At 37.2% G+C, this 22289-nt stretch overlaps 1 protein-coding gene across 4 annotated transcripts in view; it reads left to right on the top strand.

The window, feature by feature from the left end:
• Positions 1-22289, top strand: part of CLCN3 (chloride voltage-gated channel 3) — an 88843-nt gene that overhangs the window by 35246 nt on the left and 31308 nt on the right. For all 4 annotated transcript variants that reach the window (XM_081090935.1, XM_081090936.1, XM_081090933.1 and 1 more), the window contains 2 exons: positions 17648-17805; positions 20565-20664. In XM_081090935.1, coding sequence (XP_080947061.1) covers positions 17648-17805; positions 20565-20664 — 258 coding nt within the window. The remainder of the gene's footprint in view (positions 1-17647; positions 17806-20564; positions 20665-22289) is intronic.

Raw genomic sequence — 22289 nt, 5'->3', positions numbered from 1 at the left:
GTAATTAAACTGTAAAACAAGACAAACTATGTTTTCTTTGAGCTATTACAACATCTGTTTGTTGATGATAATAAACCAAAAGACCTAGGCTTGAGAAATTTAAATGGTCAGTGTTTAGCTTAACAGTCTTTGACATAACTTACTTATAGAGTTCATCTCTGTATAACACATGCAAATAATAAGAAATAAGCCAAAGTATATGTGAGAGTAGGCATGGTTACTGATACGGTTATTACTAAAATATAGTCTTTTTGTGTCAATTGTATTTTCATAAATAATCCTTTAGGAATCTTGCTTAAGTCTAAATCAGTCTTTCTCTTGGCAGCCCAAATAGGTTCCTTGTCCCTTGATGAGACTTATTCAATTAATATAAGCTAATGTTATTTGAATGTAAAATTGTGTCTTTGTAGTACCGATGAGTCAGTTATTAATTAGGCTGTAGTATCCTACTATCTGAGGGTAAAAGGTTGTTTTCCATAATTTATAAGCTATTATAGCCATGGGTCAACACAAAGGAACTGGAGATGTGGAGATAAGCAGCTAACATAAATCAAGAAAACTGAATCAGGACAAAACAATGACTCGAAATATATCTTCAGGCTGATAAAAGGTAAAGAGGCAGACAATGGAAGTATGAAACTGTAAAGTAAACATGAAACTCCGAGTATTAGAGTTAGGGATTACCTTTGTGGAGTAAATTACATTTAATACTACTTTTCTAGGTGAGATGGTAAATGATGTAGCTCCCTACTTAAGTGAATAATATAGAAACTGGAAATGTCAGTAGATTAAAAATAGAATTAGTTAATATATTGTTGGTAGATTAGAAATTATGACATTTTAGAAATAGCCATCTTTTGGGGTAAATTTCCTACCCAGAAGCTATCAAGTTCTTTCATGAAATGTCTCTTTCATTTTTAAAAAAACTTTATTGCTCAAAGTATTATATAAGTCCCCATTTCCCTCCCCCATTGACCCGTTCTAGCCCGCTCCTGCTCCCCACTCACCAGTCTCTGTCATTTTTGTCAGGGAAAAAAAAAAACTTGCTTTGTTTGGATTGTCAGTTTTATACTGTGACTTTCTTCTTAATTGTTCATGAAGTTTAATTAGTTGTGGGGGTGGGAGTGGACCGGGGATGAATCCCTTCTTCTACCAGGCCCTATCCTGGATTTGATCTTTTCGGTCTTGAGCCTGCCTTCATTTATTCCCTGAGGGATCTTTAAAACTTATTTCACTATTAATTGTTTCATTCAAAGAATTTAGTTGAGCTCTTATGTATGTATACAGCACTACTTGGTGCTGTGGAGAAAGATGGTGGTACTAATAGTAATATTAATAATAGCTAATACTTAGTATAGAATTTACCGTTTGCCAGATACTGTTTTAAGTGCTTTAGGTGTATCAGATCACTTATGTGTAACATCATTTTATTCCTCATTGCAAACTTGTGAAGTATGTATTGTTTTAACCCCCATTTTTCTGTTGACAAAATGGAGGTAAGCAAATGTTAAAAGTCAGGATTTGATCTAGAAGATTTGGCTCATACTCTAATCATGCTTCTTACTATAAATCCCTGTAATAACTTGGCATTTTGAGTCTGGAAGGGGCATCAGAAGGCTTCCTAAGTTAAAAACAAAGAAACAAACCCCAAGGAAGTTAATAAATTTCTAGGGAATGGTATAGACTGTATGTTCTCTGGGGCTTTATGGGAGGAAGAGATCAGTCTCTTTTTGACAAGTGTTTTCAAAGTAGGCCACGTCTTCAAGTACACAAGGGAATCTGATATGATGTTCGTGAGGGAGAGGATAGAATGAGTACGTGCTCTGGTGGGAATAAATGCCTCTTATGTTGTTCCCTGATTAGTTTTGTTGTATAAATGTGTCATACAAGGGGTAATATAGAAAGGTGGAAGGTAGAAGAGTACCGATTCTAGAGGAAACTTGAATGCCAGACAAATAACAGTTTTAAACCACAAAAATTGTGACCTTCCTATTGAAATAAAAGTTTGAGGTCTGTTTTTTTTTTTTTTTTTAAGTTTGTACTTGAAATCATTTCTTGACATTCATTAGCTCAGAGACGTATTTAAGTAGGTTTTTTTTTGTTCTTATTATAATAGATGAATTAGTTCATTTTTATTCCCTCCTAAAAGTATCAGTAGTTAGCATTTTTTTGCACATTATTTGGAAATCCAGGTGCTAGATGATATTCTTACTGCCATGAGGACATTTTGTAGACTCTTTGTAAAATGATTTTAAGTATCCAGTCATTGTTGTGCTTCTGTTACCTCTAATCTTTTAGCCAAATAGAAAATTAAATCTGTTCTTACAAATTAATTCATCTAAGTGTCTGTAAATTAAAAGAACAAAATAAAGATTCTTTATTTGATGTTAGTAACTCTTTGTATTCTAAAATAATTCAAAGCCTGTCTTTAAATTTATTTGCCCACAGTATGAGTTTAAAATCTTCAATAAAATTTGGTTCAGATTACTATCTTTAGCTCTATTTTCTAAAAATAACATACACTTTACTATGATTAATTTTATACCATCTCATGGCTTGTCGTAAGTCATAAATGCTTTGTGTATCAAGATTTCATAATGTGAGCAGATCTGCCACGTAGATTAGGTTTGTAACTTTGGCTATTTTTCCCAGCATTGAGGTCTTTTCTTTGTGCCTACACAAAAGCACAGGAGACTGGCGGCTTACACTGTATTTTAAAGTTTGTTTTTGTTTTTTAATAAACATGTTTAATTTGTAATCTTTTGTAGTCCTTTTCAACCATAATTAGATAAAAAATGGATTTACTTTAGTTTCTGTCAATTTACTTCTCATTCCATTTCAGAGAACAAATTTCATAATTTAAAAAACTCATGTAATATGTAAGTCATCTTATATGCAGAGATAATAAATGAATATGGAATTTCTTTGCAATTATACAGATGTTTTAATACCCACTTCATTATCTCTACCTAAGAAGTATCTTTATTTTGGGGTGGCAATAGAATAGAGAAGAAAACAGTGATAGTAGGCTCAGCATTGCTGCTGACTGGTTTTGTGTCTTTGGTCAACTTCTTCGGGATTTGGCTTTAATTTCCAAGTCTTTGCAGTTTAAATAGATGGCAGTTAAATATGACTGGATGGCAGAACAGATTTAAAGAGTACATACTTCATTTATCCTATTCATTTATCCAGCAGACATTTAATTGACCACCTACTAAATACTAGTCATGGTGCTTGCCATTACTCTTTTAATCTTTCATTTGGGAGTCTGCTAACATTCTGGAACTTCCACTATCAACTTACAACACTTACTTTCCCTTCCTCACCAGGATGACCATTTCTTATCAGTAAGGTCACAGAGGGAGGGAAAAAGTACATTGGGGACTAGACTTCCTGCTCTTAATATACAGAAGAAACTGGATAGTTGGGCAATATGTAGGATTTTGGATTTCTGCCTGTCTTCTTCCATAATTAAAAAAAAAAATTGAATGTTTTATATGTGTGTGATAGGACAGTAATCTTCATTATGGGCTTAAATGATAAGAATCACTGCTGTCACATGTTTTGAGATCAATCCTAGAGGTAATAATAATTTTAGGAATAAATACATACTTTTTCATGTAAAATTATTATTTGGATATTCCCCTTTGAAAAGAGACTTAGGCTGCTTACTATATGTGGCTTTGAAATTTATAAAAAGCTCAGCCTAGGGTGGAACCATGAAGTCCTTTTTTTTAGTTCAGTTTACCAAATATAGAAGGGCCAGTAGGTGGGAATATAAAGATTTTTATTGATGAGAAAGCAGATAATTTCATTAATGTATTTTCTAGTTAAGTATTTGTCAAATTTCAGGTTTTAACATGTTGGCTATGAAATCGATTGGGTTTGTGACTAGTATTAAAAAAAAAAAAAAAAGTAGAAGTGTCAGAGTATATGCCAAATAGTAAGTATACTAAACTTTGGTTTTACTTAGGTATGTATCTGTATACTATGTCAGTGAGAAATGCTCTTGCCATGGGCCAGTCAAACAAGTTTGAAAACCAGTTTCTTAAGTATACAATTAGGAAGGCAGTTAACACTTTCTTTTTAGGCAGTATTTCTGTGGCCTAAGCTGAGTCTGGAACAACCTAAAGATGAGAATGGGGTGTGTTACTGTCCCAGACCTCTGCTAAAGCATAGGGATGTGAGTGCTGGTAGCAAAGCCGTGCCCATGATTACTATTGCAACATTTTTCATTGCAATATTTTAAATAATATAGGACAAGTGGTTGGAACCAAAGGCAAAGTGGGATGATTGATAGTGATGGATAGGATTGTATTGTCTGAAAGCTAAATGCATGGGCACAAGTGTTTTGGGAGAAGGCACCACCTAATTTGGAAAGGAGAGTGTCCAGATATCGTAAAATATACAAGCGAATAAACCATGAGATTATTTTTTAGGCAGTATTTTTTTTTTTTTTTAATGGCTGTTGTTTTAAGCCATGGGTTTTTTTTTTTTTTTAAATATATTTTATTGATTTTTTACAGAGAGGAAGGGAGAGAGATAGAGAGTCAGAAACATCGATGAGAGAGAAACATCGACCAGCCGCCTCCTGCACATCCCCCACCGGGGATGTGCCCGCAACCCAGGCACATGCCCCTGACCGGAATCGAACCTGGGACCCTTCAGTCCGCAGGCCGACGCTCTATCCACTGAGCCAAACCGGTTTCGGCTAGGCAGTATTTTTTAGTGATAAGGAATACCTTTAAGTCAAACTACTTGAGTTTGAATCCCTCTTCCACTACTTACTAGCTTTGTACCCTTGGGCGTATTTCTTAACTCTGTGCCTTGTTCTAATTTATAAAATGGAGACAGTGATACCTGTCTCTTGGGGTTGTGAAGATTAAATGAGCTAATAACACATGTAAAGTGCTAAGAACAATGTCTAGCACACAGTAAAGTACTCAATAAAGATAGTTGTTTCATTATTCTTATTATTTGACACCAGATAAAATGGTTCGTGGCCTCTAGGTGGGAAAGATTATTTTAATTCTGATGTAATCTAGTTTGTCTGTTTTTTTCACTTGTCAGTTGTATGGTGTTTTATCTGCAAAACCATTGCCTAATCTAAGGTCACAAGGATTTACTCATGTTTTCTAATAAGAGTTTTATAGTTTTAGCCCTTACATTTTGGTCTATGATCGTTTTTAGTTAATTTTCATGTATGATATGAGGTATGGGTCCAGCTTCATTCTTTTGCATGAGGACAGTCAGTTGTCCCAGCATTTGTTGAAAACACTATTCTTTTCCCATTGGTGAAAATATTACTTTAAATAATAATGAATATTAATTTCTACAGATAATATAAAAACTTTTTGTTGAGATTACAGATATTAGTATATAATGAATTTGTGTTTAAGTAGATATGCATGAATTTTATAAAGTTCTATTTCTGGGGAAAAATAAAAAAGACATAAAATATTACTAATAAAGTTATTTTTTTAAGAAAACTGCATGCCAGTTATAGCTCAATGATTGGATAGTTTCTTCTGCTTGCTGAGATATTTTAGTGTTGGTGATACTTGAACTATGAAATATTGTTGGTGATATTTGATTTGTAAAATGTTCAGTTATGGAAAGGTTGGCTATTGACCATACTTTTTGGATATTTGGGTTTTTTTTGTCCATGTCAACTATAATGAATTACATTATATGTTAAAAATCTATAAGATTTTTGCACAATATACAGTTGTAGCAGAGCTCATTAGTCAAATTTGTAAGATTCCACCCCCGCTTTTGTAATGTTTTCAGTCTTTTAGTTAAGATTAATATCTTATGAGTAATATAACACATAGTAATATAATATAATAGGCAGTATGCATAGTGGTAAGTGTTGTTGCTTTTTTATTTAATTTATTGATTTTGGACAGAGGAAGGAAGGGAGAGAGAAAAACATCTACTTGTTGCTTCACTTACTTATACATTCATTGCTTGATTCTTGTATATGACCTGGCCAGGGACCAAATCTGCAACCATAAGAGTATTGGGATGATGCTCTAACCCTGTGGTCGGCAAACTCATGAGTCAACAGAGCCAAATATTAACAGTACAACGATTGAAATTTCTTTTGAGAGCCAAATTTTTTAAACTTAAACTATATGGGTAGGTACATTGTTATTAACTTAATTAGGGGACTCCTAAGCTGGCCTTTGCTAAAAACATCCTCAATCTGATTGAGGTACGTTTGCTGAGGTCGACCCCTTCCAACTCTCCCATCCACACTCATCTTGTATACTTGTTTCATCTATCTTTCGTTCATCCTCTCTATATGTCCAAACCATCTCAACATACCTTTCTCAAAATAGACTCGCCCAGGTCGAAAACCGACTTATGCGCATGGGCCACAAAGTTTCAATCGCACTGTACATGCATGCCTGCACGTGGTATTTTGTGGACGAGCCACACTCAAGGGGCCAAAGAGCCTCATGTGGCTTGCGAGCCACGGTTTGCCGACCACTGCTCTAACCAATTGCGCTCCCTGGCCAAGGTCCTAATGATTGTTTTAAATGCCAGAATATTGAGCAGAAACAATACCTTGTGTTTATTGATTTCCTACTGTTTGTCAGATATGTATATGATTTATCTCCAGTCCATATATCATATTCTAAAAGTGGGTGAGAAAACCAGGTACCTCCAAGAGGTGCTGGATCACGTAGTTAATAGGCGGCAGAGCTGGAATTTGAGTCTAGGTCTTTCTGATCTGAAAGTGCATTAAGGTCATGGGATTTCTCTACTAGGCACTGAAAAGAAAGTGATCTTTCTCCAGTGTTTTCTGTTGCTGTTTTTCAGCCATGAGGTAGTAGAGGATAGTCACTGGCATCTGGTAGTTAGACCTCCAGAAAAGTTGTTTTAAATTTTTTCTTGTTTTCAGTTTGGGAGGTACTACTTTCAGATCACACCTTCTTCCAGCCTATGATCTAGGGCAGTGATGGCGAACCTATGACGCGCATGTCAGAGGTGACACTCGAATTCATTGTTTTGGTTGATTTTTCTTTGTTGAATGGCATTTAAACATATAAAATAAATATCAAAAATATAAGTCTTTGTTTTACTATGGTTGCAAATATCAAAAATAATTCTATATGTGACACGGCACCAGAGTTAAGTTAGGGTTTTTCAAAATGCTGACACGCCGAGCTCAAAAGGTTCGCCATCACTGGTCTAGGGTTTAGGTGGCAGGAGCTATCCTTTATCTTTTTGAAATTTAGTTGTTAAAATTAATAGACTCTTACTATCTTTGTGTTTCTCTGCTCAAGGTTTACATTTCCAGGAGATAGAGTTTGATTAGTTTAACTTGAATCATGTGCCGTTTTCTTCACCGGGATTGAGGCCTCCACCAAGACGGCACACAACGAGGAATAGAAGTTTCCTAAAAATACTTGGGTTCTGTTAAAGAAAGAAGGGAGCCCTAGCTGGTTTGGCTCAATGGATAGAGCGTCAGCCCATGTTCAATTCCAGCCAAGGGCACATGCCTGGGTTACGGGCTCGATCCCCAGTGAGGGGCGTGCAGGAGGCAGCCAATCAATGATTCTCTCTCATCATTGATGTTTCTCTCTCCCCCTCTCTTTTCCTCTCTAAAATCAATAAAATATATTTAAAAAAAATAAAGAAGGGAAAAGGTTACCAGGCAAGCAGAAACAGGTGTCCATTATACAAATGATAACCCTAATCTGAGGATAGTTACGGGACAATATGTTTATTTGAAATTTGGAGATGTATCTGGTTATTAAAATTGAATATCTGGGTATTGGCTTGGGAAAAAAGTTAAGAACAAGAAAAAAAGGTGAAAAAATCCAAAAATTAATTGGAAACCTATTCAAATCTGGTTTTATGGCTAATCATTTACTCTCTTGCAAATGTTTTGAGAAACACCCACCCAACTAACAGATGCTATACTCAGATTAACAAAGATATATATATTTTTTAATTTCCTCTTCTCATGTCCACCAGACACCAATTGCTTTTTGCTTTCTCTTGTGTTCTCCCAGAGAGATGGTAAGACTTTGAAAGTTATGGGGTGTTGAAGGTTTTCCTCATCCACTTGTGTTCTTGCCTGTGACTTTTACAAATATTTCTCATTTTTTGTTTGCTCTTTTGTTTTGATCTTCAGTTATGTTGTTTTTCTTCATAAGCAGATTCAGGGAGATTCAAAAACTATCTTAACCCCATGATAATCCTAGAGTCTTTATAAATATCTTTGCATCCATATTTCTGCCTTACCCTCTTTCTCTGTGGCTGGAGAATAGTAAACTGAAGGCAATCTTTAAATGCTAATACAATCAATTAATTGGACAGAAAAATTAATTCTTTTTACTATGTCTTTTGTGTAGACACCATCAAAAACATTATTTGATCTCAAATTAAGAGCATCACTTATTTTAATACATATATACAAAGATGTAAATTAAATAAATGCAGAATAGTTACTAGATTAAGGAAAATTCTGAGGTACCTGTTGGTACACAGAAACACAAAAATGTTTTAAGAATAGAAGCTGTATTGTATGTTTCATTTCTCTTTATAAGGCTTATTAGAGGGCCTGGCAGTTGGTCATGTAATCACTGATTTTCTATTCTGATTTTGGAAGTCTTGGTTTTCTTTATCATTCATCCTATCTAATAATAGACAAACATGGTAATTGACCATACCTTCGCTATGCCTCCCATTGGCTAATCAGCGTGATATGCAAATTAACCAACAAAGATTGCAGCTAATTTGCATACTGTAGGCAGGGCGGGACAGCGCAAGCCACCAGTGTGCCGCCGTCTAGGGCAGGCGGCCCTAAAAGCCCCAGAAACCGGCCTGCCTTGCCTCCGGGGACCCAATCCGGTCACGGGCGGCAAGGCAGGCCGGCCCCAGAAGCCGCCTGATATGGTAGTAACTCTATCAGTAAGCACTCTGAAAGTCAGTGGCATAAATGCACCAATTAAAAGACAGATTATGAGGGTAAATGAAAAACAAAACCCACTTTAAAGACACATATAGATTAAAAGTAAATGAATTAAGCTGCAGCCTGTTTTGCTCAGTGGATAGAGCATTAGCCCGTGGACTGAAGGGTCCCAGGTTTGATTCCAGTCAAGGGTGTGTACCTCAGTTGCTGGCTTGATCCCAAGTCCCTATCAAAGCATGTGCAGGAGGCAACTGATCAATGTGTCTCTCCCTTTCCCTTCACTCTCTCTAAAATTCAATGGAAAAATATCCTTGGGTGAAGATTAACAAAACAAAGTAAATGGATTAAGTAACATTAAAGAGATTATAAGAAAAATATATTCCAAATTTTGTTAGTTGTATAATGGTTATGTTTAAATTATTAACACCTAAGAAATTGGGTGAAGGGTACATATAATATGCTGTAGTATTTTATAGTGTTTTTTTTACATGTATGAGATTATTTCAAATTAAAATATTAAAAAATTAAAAATTAATGAAATATTAATTGAAATGTATCTGCATTACATGAAAAATCTCCTAATTGCTTCTAGCATAATTTATTAAATTGTGCTAAAATTTACAAGGATTCAGTTAAAAAAAATCTTAATTCTAAATGATATAATAGAAAATATATAATAGTGCAGTTATAAGCACTTATCTGAAAATAAAAATTTAAGGAAGTGAACTTAAAGAAGGGATTAGCCAAAGAAAATATATGCACAACCCATGGAGACAGACAACAGGATGGTGATGGCAAGGGAGAAGTGGAGGGCAAGAGCTGGGTAGAGGGGGCAAAAGGGGGGAAATAGGGACATCCTATATAATAATAATAAAAGGCTAATATGCACATTGACTGAGCGGCAGAATGACTGGTTGCTCTGATGCGCACTGGCCACCAGGGGACAGACGCTCAATGCAGGAGCTGCCCCCTGGTGGTCAGTGCACTTCCATATGGGGAGTGCCACTCAGCCAGAAGCTGGCTCATGGCTGGCCAGTGCAGTGGTGGTGGCAGGAGCCTCTCCCACCTCCGTGGCAGCACTAAGAATGTCCAACTAACGGTTTAGACCTGATCCCTTGGGGGCCTAAGCCTTTAGTCGGACATCCCCCGAGGGCTCCCTGGCTGCCAGAATGATGTCTGACTGCAAGTTTAGGCCTGATCCCCCAGGGAGTGGGCCTAAGTTGACAGGTGGACATCCCCCAAGGCAGGGGTCCTCAAATTTTTTAAACAGGGGGCCAGTTCACTGTCCCTCAGACCGTTGGAGGGCTGGACTATAGTTTAAAAATAAGCTGTGAACAAATTCCTATGCACACAGCAGCGGCAAAAACACCTGGCGGGCCAGATAAATGTTTTCGGCAGGCCGCATGTGGCCCGCGGGCCGTAGTTTGTGGACCCCTGCCCCAAGGGGTTCTGGACTGTGAATGGGTGCAGGCCTGGCTGAGGCCGCTCCGCCCCCCCTCCCAGTGCACAAATTTTTGTGCACCGGGCCTCTAGTTGACAATAAATCAAACATTTAATTCAATAGAAAAAATAAATAAACTAATTGGAAAATAGGATTTTGATTTGAGATAGTTTTAGAATGTCTGCCTAGTAATAAAAATATGCTAAATACTGAAAAGCTTATAAATCAGTGTGGCTAGTGTAATATTTTTATTTTTGGTTTATAGGACATTTTAAAGGCTGGAGCCAATTTCCAGTCTAACTATTGTAACTCTCTTGTTTACTCATTCCCTCCCCTTGATTCCTCAGCAAACCCTATGTAGCTATGTAGAATTGGTTTTTCATGTGTTCTTTTTTCAAGCCATGGCTTATTAACGCTAATAAACCTCTTTTTACTTAGTCTTTTAAAAGCCAGAAACCTATCACTCACAACTCAAAGGTATTGGCTTTTAAGATTTTGCTTGTTATATGAGTTTCAAAAACCTAAATATGAAACTCAGAAGCCATGATACTGAACCTTGTTCTCTGACATCTGCTGTATTTCTGCTCCTGTGGCTGTGAATGTCTCACTGAACTGGTTTGGGGAATGTAGGTGGAGGGGAAAAGGAAGTCGTGTTGGGTGAGGAGCCTTGATTAGCAGTTCCAAAAGGCATTCCAGTGTATCTCTACTACTGTCTTCACAGATAAATAATGAGCTGCATATACTTTGAGAAATGGGAAGCCCAGGGCAAATCATGTCATTATGTTAATAAAATACAACTGTAAGAAGAGCTTTTACTGAGTATATAATCAGGGAAGTGCAGCCTCACCACCTTGGTCTTCCATGCTCCCTTCCTGATATCTGCTGTAGGAAAGCCATATTATAATTTCCGAATTAACCAACCCTTGCAATATTATTTTAGGAAAGAAAGAGAGATGTACTTTATATATGAAGAACTTTAATTTTGTGCAAGTTCTATGCTTCATTCAAGCATAAGATGAAGTTGAAAGATGAAGTTAAACTTATACTGTTGTTTATAAAAATTTTATTAACACATATAATTTATATTCATTTCATTTTAATATATGTAAGTTAAACTTTATACAAATCTGGTTGCAGTGAAATATACACAAAGAAATGATAGGTTGGGAATATCTAAAAACTATTGTTATTGTTAGGAAGCATAATACCTTTAAAATTACTCCTAATGTGGGATTTGTAGGTATTCTTGTGATCCCATTAGAAATGTGAATGTTCCCTACTCAATTTAGAGTATGATAGAAAATCTTTCCTATTTTCCTTCTTTGTGCTACTCAGATTTCCATGTTTGGCAGAACAAGATACAAAAGAAAATATATGACGTGTCACACATATATTAAAGTAAAAGTCTGAATATTTTTTAGTGGCCAGCCAATTCTTAAATTATATTTAGCAGTTTTTTGCAATAACATACTTTAAATTAAAAATATTTATTAATCTCACAGTCAATATGGCACCTTTCAGTTGTCAGTAATAATCCAGTACAGTAAGTAAGAAACAGGATACAAGGAGAAAGGTACCTTCCTCTCTTCCTGGAGATTCATTTAATTATACTTATTAGAGTCCAAGAAATATTCTAATCAGCTCTATCTCAGCAGAAAGTTTTTATTTTCATACCCAAATCTGTCTTGTTCACTGTCCAAGCTAATATGACAGCAAGTCATAAAAAGGACCCACTCTCTTTCAGAAATAATTTAAAGGGGAAATCTGTTTCTGTGGGCTCCCCGAAAACCAAGACCAAGCAGTATTTCCTCTCTACTTTACTGTTTTCATCACCTTTGCTCTGTCAAGTAGAAGCAAGTAGGCATGAGGGGACAGAATGACCTTCAAGCAGTCTGTGGGGACACAAGCTGCTCTGGCTAATTTCCACCTCAACATGTGCAGTGGTAGCCCTAGATATTCTAATTAAGGGACACAGTGTGCAAGATCTAAAACATAATACATTGATCCACAAAGTCCTTTGGTTTAAAAAGTGTGAGTCCTTTATTTCTGGTGTTCACATACTTAGAATTACTGCATATAAATGTTACCGAGCTGAATGAGAGTTCATCTGTAGGTTCACAGACTGAAAGAAGTGTACAAGCAGGAGTTTTTAGTGGATGAAAGAATTAATTTATTAGATTGGTGCCAATGTGGAGAATGGATGAGCTTGCGTTCCAAAATACCCAACTCCCCAATGGTTTACAGGCAAGAAGCAAAATCATGCCATCACGAATAAGGGGTTTGGGATTAAGTAAGGTAAATCATGATGTCGGGTCTTGAGGTGAGCTCCGTGGTCCCTCAGTTTGGTTTCATGGGGGTCGTTTCACTTTAGGGTTTAGAAGCTGAAACACAATTTAGGGCATGATGTTATCTTCAGCTTAAGGAAAGCCGTACCTTGTGACCACTAGTTAGTAGGGCTTGGCTGTTGTTTCTTGCTGCCTCAGGAAGTTAATAAAATGTAAGGGAAAGGGCCAAGGCTATGGAGCATGTTGTGAGGAAACTGAATTGAGCACTAGGGCTAAAGTAGTACCACCCAAATTAAGTCAAAATCATACATTATATCAGGACCCTCGATTGTACATAGTTTAGATGTCAGAGTTTCTACAGAGTTAATTATTTGAACATCACTGAAGTCAAGACACATGGCTAAAATAAATACTTTTTGCTACTTCATAAAAAAGAATGATAGTCTCTACTTTTTTACTTCTTAGTTCATAAGTCTGTCAGAGGAATATGTGCCCTTTTTGCTATTCACCTACATTGGTGCAAACAGCTTGGAAATTCTTATCATTGGGGCTGATGACATTGTGTTGGATACACATTAAGTGTATAGAAATTTTGCTTTTGTATTTTTTGCATAGAAGAGTAATAATTAAGATCAGTAGTCCGTGTCTCTTAAATTCTACCCAGATAAGGGCACATGGTTGGAAGGGGGTTCGAAATTTGTAAAATATGCCATAGTATACATTTAAAAAATATTTTTTCAAAGTACACTTAAAATAATATTTTCTTTTAATTTCAGACTTATAGATGTTGAAAAATAGTGTACCCTTTACTCAGATTCCTGAAATGTTACATTTTACCACATTAGTTTATTCTGTTTCTTGTTCTTTCTCTTGCTATATATCTGTGTAATATATAATATATATTAAAATATATATATAGTAGTATATATATACACACAAAGGCACCACATATTTTTCCTGAACCATGTAAGAATAAGATGTAGACATAGTGCACTTTTACTTTTAAATACTTTAGTGTGTATTTCCTTATGAGAAGACATTCCCTTACACATAGCCACAGTACAATTTTCAAGATCAAAAAATTGGCATTGATCAGTGCTGTTATCTGAGCTACAGGCTATTTTCACGTTGGCCAGTTGTCCCACTGTATTCTTTTATATAAAAGAAAAAACTTATTTTTTTTTCCAATCCAGGATCTAATAATCCAGAAATCTCCTTTAATCTAAAACAGTTCCTCTGTCAAACTTTGATTTTCATGACTTTGACATTTTTTAATAATGCAAGCCGTTTATTTTGTAGAATTTCCCTCAGTTTGGGTTTGTCTTGTTTTTCCTCCTAAGATTCAGTTTATGCATTTTGGGTAAGAGTACCACAGAAGTGATGTTATCATACCAGAAATCCAGAGAGGCCTATGGCACTTCCCTCCAAAAACATTTTTTAAAAATTACCAGTTTTTTGTTTTTACTTATTTAATAATTTTTAAAATTCTTTATTGTTTAAAGTATTACATGAGTCTCCTTTTTCTCCCATTGACCTCTCCCTGGCCGATCCCAGCCCCCAGCACATGCCCTCACCCTCCTACTGTTCTGTGTCCATGGGTTATGTTTATATGCATGCATACAAGTCCTTTGGTTGCTCTCTTACCTCCCTCTCCCCTGCCAGTTTTAATGTTACATGGAAAGCAGAGTCAGAGAGTCTTAACATTTGTCAAGATATTATACTCTGTTGTATTCATTCTCCAGTTGCTTTCTCTTAAGAAAATGTGTGGCCTTTTTGCCAGTGGATGTTTCTTGGCATCTAGAAGGGTTAAGGAATCTGGAGAAGGGGCTGCGGTAAATTAATCAAGAGTCCAGAGAGGAAACAAATTTGGAAGGCATTTTGGGGAGCCAGAGGAGACTTAGCTAAAGAAACAAAGTCCTCCCGTCTCTCTGGACCCCTTGCTTTTTATTAACACAAATTGTCCTAAAGCAAGGTAGATATACATATCAAAGGCAGAGTTTAGTATACAGAATCCATTGTCAGATTGGAGGAACTGCCTTCGGCTGTTCAGGTGTTTGGCCAGCAGGAGGCAATAACATGTAGATTGAAATGCCCTCAGCTGCCTGGCAGCAATCATTTATGCATCCTTTTCAGCTTTAGGGAAATGCCCTTAGCCATTTCCAACAGGCAATAATATGTATTTTCCATCCCTTGCTGAAGGCTCAAGGTCCACCAACCTTTTAATGAACTTCTTGCATTTATGACCTGCTGGAATTAGCTTCCGGCATCTTTTAGTTAGCTTTTACCAAGTGGAAATTGCTGAATAAAATCAGGGTAGAGGCAGAAAAAAAGAGCTGGTGTATTGAGCTTTAAGTGTAAGGTTTAGAGTATATATTTTATGTGAATGAGCCTGGGCCATTGCAAGGATTGGGCTTTTAAACCCTTGGTCAAGAACAATAAATTATTTATTCTTGGAGTACTTCTGCCAAAACACTGAAATCAATATACTATTCTCCTTTTAGAAGTTTTACACCTTTCCAGGGCAAACATTCAAATGTATTGAGTAGGGAGGTAAGAGAAAACTCTGTTTTATCTGATAGAAGTAAAAGACATTTAAGTTTATTAGAACGATATTCAGTATTTATTATACTGTTTAAAATATTAACCCTTTCTATATTAATGCTAGTTCATACTGCCCCTTTGAATGATCAAGAAACAGAACTTGCAACCTGCAGTATAGTTTATTTGGATCCTATCAGCAATAAAAGTAGTTTTTAGTACTGACGTGACTTTGTCCAACCCTCCGTTTCCTTCACCCTCCAGTAGATTTATGATAAGCTGTTGCTCTACTAGTAATCTAGGCAGTGTTTATTGTGATTGGGGAAAGTTCAGATTCTAGCTTTGCCAGATGATAGTTTTGTGAAATGGCTTAACATTTATAGTTTATCTGTAAATAAAAGGGAATGAGTCATTTTAATCACCAGACAGCAAGTCTTAAATTCATACAATAAAATAAGCAGGTTTTTTGTGTTATATTTTTACAGTGTTTGTTTAAATATTAGTATAGTGCCACTCTATATTCTCTATCAGTTAGTTATATTTCTATTAAAATGACACAATTCTAGATTTTTACCTTTGGTATAAAATCTATATTACTGCTACATAATTTAAAGATGTAATTTGTAATTATTTATGCTGAAATCACCTATTTGAAATTATGCACCAGCTTTTCTGAGTTTTTAGGGATTTAGAAAAATTTCAAATGTTTCTTTACTTATATGTCTTTATTATAAGGTGTGGCATCCTAATATATAAAAAGCCAGGGGCTGTCACGATTGAAACAACCGGACAGACGACCGAACAGCAGGTTGTGTGGGGCAACAAGGCCGGCAGGGGGGTTGGTGAGGGACGACCAAACGACTGAACAGCAGGCTGTGTGGGGTGACCAAGGCTGGCAAGGGGGTTAGTGAGGGATGACCAAATGACTGAACAGCAGGCTGCGTGGGGCAACCAGGCCGGAGGGGGGGCAGTAAGGGGTGACCAGGTCAGCAGGGGGGCCAGTTAGGGGCAACCAGGCCAGTGGGGGGGCAGTTGGAGGTGACCGGGCTGGCAGGGGGGGCAGTAACGGGTGACCAGGCTGGTGGGGGGGGGCAGTTAGGGCTCCCCAGGGGATTGGGCCTAAGCTGGCAGTCAGATATCCCTCTGGCAGCCCGGGAGCCCTCAGGGGATGTGTACCTGCTGGCTTAAGCTCGCTCCCTGGAGATCAGGCCTAAGCTGGCAGTCAGACATCCCTCTGGCAGCCTGGGAGCCCTTGGGGGATGTCCTGATAATGGCTTAGGCCCGTGGTCGGCAAACTGCAGCTCTCGAGCCACATGCAGCTTTTTGGCCCCTTGAGTGTGGCTCTTCTTAAGCCTTAGGACAGTGATGGTGAACCTTTTGAGCTCGACGAGTCGGCATTTTGAAAAACCCTAATTATTCTGGTGCCGTGTCACATATATAAATTTTTTGATATTTGCAACCATAGTAAAACAAAGATTTATATTTTTGATATTTATTTTGTATATTTAAATGCCATTTAACAAAGAAAAATCAACCAAAAAAATGAGTTCGTGTGTCACCTCTGACACGCGTGTCATAGGTTTGCCATCACTGCCTTAGGAGTACCCTAATTAAGTTAATAACAATGTACCTACCTATATAAGTTTTAAAAATTTGGCTCTCAAAAGAAATTTCAATCGCTGTACTCTTGATATTTGGCTCTGTTGACTAATGAGTTTGCCGACCACTGGCTTAGGCCATTAGTCAGACATCCTTAGCGCTGCCGTGGAGGCAGGAGAGGGTCCCGTCACCGCCGCTGCTCTAGCCAGCCATGAGCTGGCTTCTGGTTGAGTGGTGCTCCCCTCTTTTGCTTATCTGCTCCCTGGTAGTCAGTGTGCATCATAGTGACCAGTAGTTCCCGGTTGTTTGGCCGGTAGTGTCAATTTGCATATTACCCTTTTAATATATAGGATATTTAACATTTAAAGATTACTTGTCCAAACTTACTTAGCTGTCTTGGACTAGAGTCTATGAGGCAGGCTTATTTTTGATACTCTAGTATGAGTATGAAAGATGCCCTGGCTGGTTTGGCTCAGAGGCTAGAGCATCGGCTTGTGGACTGAAGGGTCCCAGGTTCAATTCCAGTCAAGGGCACATGCCTGGGTTGCGAGCTCGATTCCTAGCTGGGGGCGTGCAGGAGGCAGCTGATCAGTGATTCTCTCTTATCATTAATGTTTCTATCTCTCCCTCTCTGAAATCAATAAAAATATATTTTTTAAAAAAGGACATGCCATAACCACTTTGCCTTATTTCCAAATTTTACATAATTTTTTCTTAACTTGGGTCATTTTCTTAATTTCTCTATTTTATTGTAATGATTTCTAGTGATACTATTACAAATGAACTTGTAAGTAGGTTACATAGTTCACCATTGTTTCTCATAAAACATAATCGTTATTCCTCTTTTGCTTATAGGAACTCATTACACAATGACAAACGGAGGCAGCATTAACAGTTCTACACATTTACTGGATCTTTTGGATGAACCAATTCCAGGCGTTGGTACATATGATGATTTCCATACTATTGATTGGGTCCGGGAGAAATGTAAAGACAGAGAAAGGCATAGACGGGTAAGTATTTTTAGTTATTTACAAAAATATAGTTATAATTAGATCCTTTAGTAATATATTTCTGCCAATGATCTCAGACTGTCAAAATATATGTTATGCATTAAAGTAATTTTAAGCATTTTTTTTTTTTTTTAGTTTATTTATACCCCATATCTTTCCAGAAAGGATTTGCGGTAGCTTAAAAAAAAAAAGTGTGTAGTAAGACAAAATAGAAAGGAAAAGGAAAACAGGGTCCACTAGGGGGGAAGATTAAGCCAAGTTCAAGATTTGTAAGTCAGCATGATTTTGGGCTTTGATCAGCACAGCAGCTATGGCAAAACAGGAAACGTTACATAATTCTCATTATTCAAAAGTAATTACTTTCTGGGGACATAGTTTTATGCGGTATTGCTCTTTTATCTCTTTTCTCAGTTTTTAAATTCTGAAATGTTTCTCAAATTGATATTGAGTGTTGTAATGAATTGCTTTTCAAAAAAATGGCTTTTATTAAAGAGTACAACTTATGGATCTTTCTTATTATGGGTTGTGACTTCCTGGTATAATGTAATCCAAAAATACATTAAAAAAAAGATAGAAAGAAAGAAATCTCTTTGACAGCAAAATTTTAAATTCCAATAAGTCCTTTGTAACTTTATGGTCTGCAATCTACATATATATATCAAAGTCTAAGTGTCCGTCCAACCATCCGACTGGTAGCTATGATGCACACTAACCACCAGAGGGCAGACGCTGTCATGATGCGCACTGGCCATTTACAAAGAAACAGCAGCATGGACCTGGTGCCCACAAACACTTGCTTCCCCAAAATGGGACACACCCCACCACCACCCCGGAGCGACACCCCACCAAATTGCAGCCAATGCTGCCAAGACCCCATGGCGTGGCCCACAGCCCAGCCTGGAAACAGTGGCTGTGGGTGCCAGGTAATGGCGTCATGTAGCAATGTCCAGTTTCTTCTCCCTAGCCACTAGCTTCCTGGGAGTTTCTTCAGCCCAGGAACCCAACTTGCTTTATAGTCAGGTGCAAACATTTTACCGTTTAACCAAATGTCTGTGAAGCATTTTCACATGCCTCATCTTATTTGATCCTCACAGAAGTGCTGGAGAAGGTAGATAGGAGACTCAGGAGAATCCTATTTTCTTTTCATTAGCTGGAAAACAGAGATTTAGAAAGTTTAGAAACTTGACCTGAATGAAAAGTAAGAAATGGTGGAACTTGAAAATGACTTCAGGTTTTCTCATTGTGCAGAATATAGTTAAACACTGCTGCAGTTAAATATTTTACCCTTTGTTCTCCCTGCGTGATCTACAATAATAATCTGCTTCTTGTTGATATTTACTGCTGTGTTGCTGACAGTTACCTGAAAGAGAAGTTGGGGTGCTTCACTGAACCAGAAAAAGTTTAGCTAAATCAGAAAGCAGGTCCAATTAAGCAAGTTTATTCTATAAAAGGCTAAGTTGACTCGCGCATGCACGATACATATAAAGCTCTTGTTGGTGCCCTCCTAGGGGACAGTTGAGCACTGAAGTCCTACGCAGAGGATATTGCTTCCCCTGCCCCCTTTTTTTAGCCAATTTTATCTCTGTGCTGGTAGTAGTGAAGTTTCTAGAATATGGCTTTTTCCCCCTTTTTATTGAATTTATTGGGGTGACACTGGCTATCAAAATTATACAGGTTTTAGGTGCACAATTCCACACCACATCATCTGTACTATATTGTGTGTTCACCACCCCAAGTCAAGTCTCTGTCCACCACCATTTATCCCCTCATACCCTCCTCCAGCCTCCCCCACTCAGCCCCTCCCCCAGTAATCAACACACTGTTGTGTCCATGAGTTTTTTTCTTTCTTTTTTGTTCAATCCCTTTACTCCCTTCTCAGCCCCTCACCCCCCAGCTGTCAGCCTGCTCTCTATCTATGAATCTGTCTCCTTTTTGCTTGTTAGTTCATTTTGTTCATTAGATTCCACATATGAGAGGAATCGGATGGTACATGTCTTTCTAGAACATGGCTTTTTAAAGCAGCAATCCTAGTAAAACAGGGGTTTAGGTTTAGAAGTGCATTCTTATTAAGAGAGGAGGGCTTGGCTTCCTGTGTCTTAGTAGAGTGAGATCTGGAAATCAAACCTGTTAACACCATGCTAACCTCACCTCCTCCACAATATTCAGTGGAGGATACATCTGCCTTACACAGTGATAAAGGAGGGCCTCTGGACCTGCCAGTGGGATGGGAGCTCTTCATTCCTGCATATGTACAGACCTATACATTTATTTGTAAATTTATTTTTATAGTTCCTTTATTTACATGATTGTTTTGTACTACATTAATCGGCATGGAACTGTTATTCACTGACCTTATCTTTTAAAGAATGTAATAATCCACTTAGCTTCTAGGAGCAGAGAATGACTAGGGAATGATCCACATTTCAAGCTTTAATGCCTTATTTCTGTGAATATAAAAGATGCATACCAGCTAAATTTGATACGGTTTAGACCAGTCTGGGTCATACTTTATATGGTTTGTGGATGGATGCCGTGGCTCAAATTCTGAAGTTCTTACTAAAATATATATCTCTGGGTAAATGTTTGTCATTGGTTTACAGGTATAGCAACTGATAGTGGTTCCGCCCCAAACTCACCTTCCCCATTATTTAGTGTAGAAAGTACTGTCCTGTGTGTAAAAACTGAGAAAATTGTTATATTCTAGAATTGTGGTTTCTAGTCATAGTTTGAAAATGAAGCATAAGCATTTCTAATTTCAGATCAACAGCAAAAAGAAAGAATCAGCATGGGAAATGACGAAAAGCTTGTACGATGCGTGGTCAGGATGGCTAGTGGTAACACTGACAGGATTGGCATCCGGTAAGGAAACTTTTAATGCTGTCCTTTTCTGGTTAACAGAACAATAAGTAGGTCTCTCTCTTTTTCACAATTTTTTTTTCAGGTATTGTTGGGTTTTTAAAATCATTTTTATTTTGTTTCTTTCCTCCAAAAACTCTTCTTAAACACAAGACTAGAAGGCAGGAGGCTTCTGCATCTCATTTTGGCTCTATCCAATTTTTCAAATCTTTCTGGGCTCAGTTTCTGTGTCTGTAAAGTACATGGTTTGGACCAGATGATCAATAAAATATCTTTTAAAGTTAACTTCATATTAAGTAAGTAATATTTATTGAGTGCTTCCTATGTGTCATACACTGCTCTAAAAGCTTTATGTATATGTAAGCCTCATACAATTCTATGGTATATGTCAGTGATTTTCAACCTTTTTCATATCATGGCACACATAAACTAATTACTAAAATTCTGTGGCACACCAAAAATGTATTTTTGCTGATCTTACAAAAATAGGTATCATTTTATTGTTGTTGTTGATCCTCAACAGAGGATATTTTACACTGCTTTTTCAGAGAGGGGTGAAGGGAGGTAGGGAAGGAGCGAGGAAGGAAGGGGAGGGAGTGGAGGGGGAGGTAGAGAGAGAGAAACACCGATGTGGGAGAGACACATCAACTGGGTTGGGGAGCGAATGCACAACCCAGGTACATGCCTCTGACTGGAAATCAAACCTGGTGCACTCGTCGATGCTCTAACCACTGAGCATGCCAGCCAGGGCAAAAATAGGTATTCTTTAGATTCATTCACACCATACAGCTATTGTGCTGGCAGTTGTCATTTTTTTATTTGATAGTGTAAGGGAAAAGAGGTCAGTGCCCCTGACTAAATAGTCAGGTATTGCATCTTTTGAAAATTCTTGCAGCTCACCGGTTGAAAATCTCTGGTATATATGTTGTTATTATCACCATTTTACAGACGAGGGACTGAAGCACAGACAGAGGTTAATAAATGGCCAAAGATTTAAATTTAGGCAGTTTAGTTCAAGAGCCTACACTTTTAACCACCATGCTAGAGTAACCACAAAGCCTGTGTGTGTGAGATTTTTAAGAATAGCATTGAAGATCTGAAAACAAACAGTAAGGACTGTTTTAATGACTTTCAGCTTCCACTGTGGAAGATTATGTCCAGAAGAGCATGAGAAAAAATTAAAATTTGTGTGGAAAATAGAGGGAACTACTGATAACTCTAAATGACATGCACAAGAATTATGTGACTCATTGTTTTTTTTATATGGTGAAAGGACCTAGATTTTGGCCATAAATTTGTGTATTTTTTTATATCCTCTCAGTAAATGATCTTGATATATTTGATGTTTTGATATTTAAGAAAAAAATGAAAGTCTAGCACAGTAATTAATTAATGCTAGGAGTTTCACTCATTATTTCTAATGGGCATTAAATTAATTCTGTTAAGTTTTGGATTGAAACATACTAGTAAAAACTCTGACTTCAGTAACCAGGTTTGTGAACCTCTGCCAGGTAGCTGTATTTTGAATATGTTTTAGTATCTTTTAAACACCTTTTTAAAAAATCACAATTAATTTGAATGATGTAACTAGTTTTAATTTCAAACAAAAAATGGCAGTTTTAAAGAAT

This window comes from Myotis nattereri (genome assembly GCF_964212035.1).
Source record: "Myotis nattereri genome assembly, chromosome: 5".
Taxonomy (NCBI): Eukaryota; Metazoa; Chordata; class Mammalia; order Chiroptera; family Vespertilionidae; genus Myotis; species Myotis nattereri.
The sequence above is the reverse complement of the archived record's forward strand: the minus strand, read 5'-3'. Positions and strand labels throughout refer to the sequence as shown.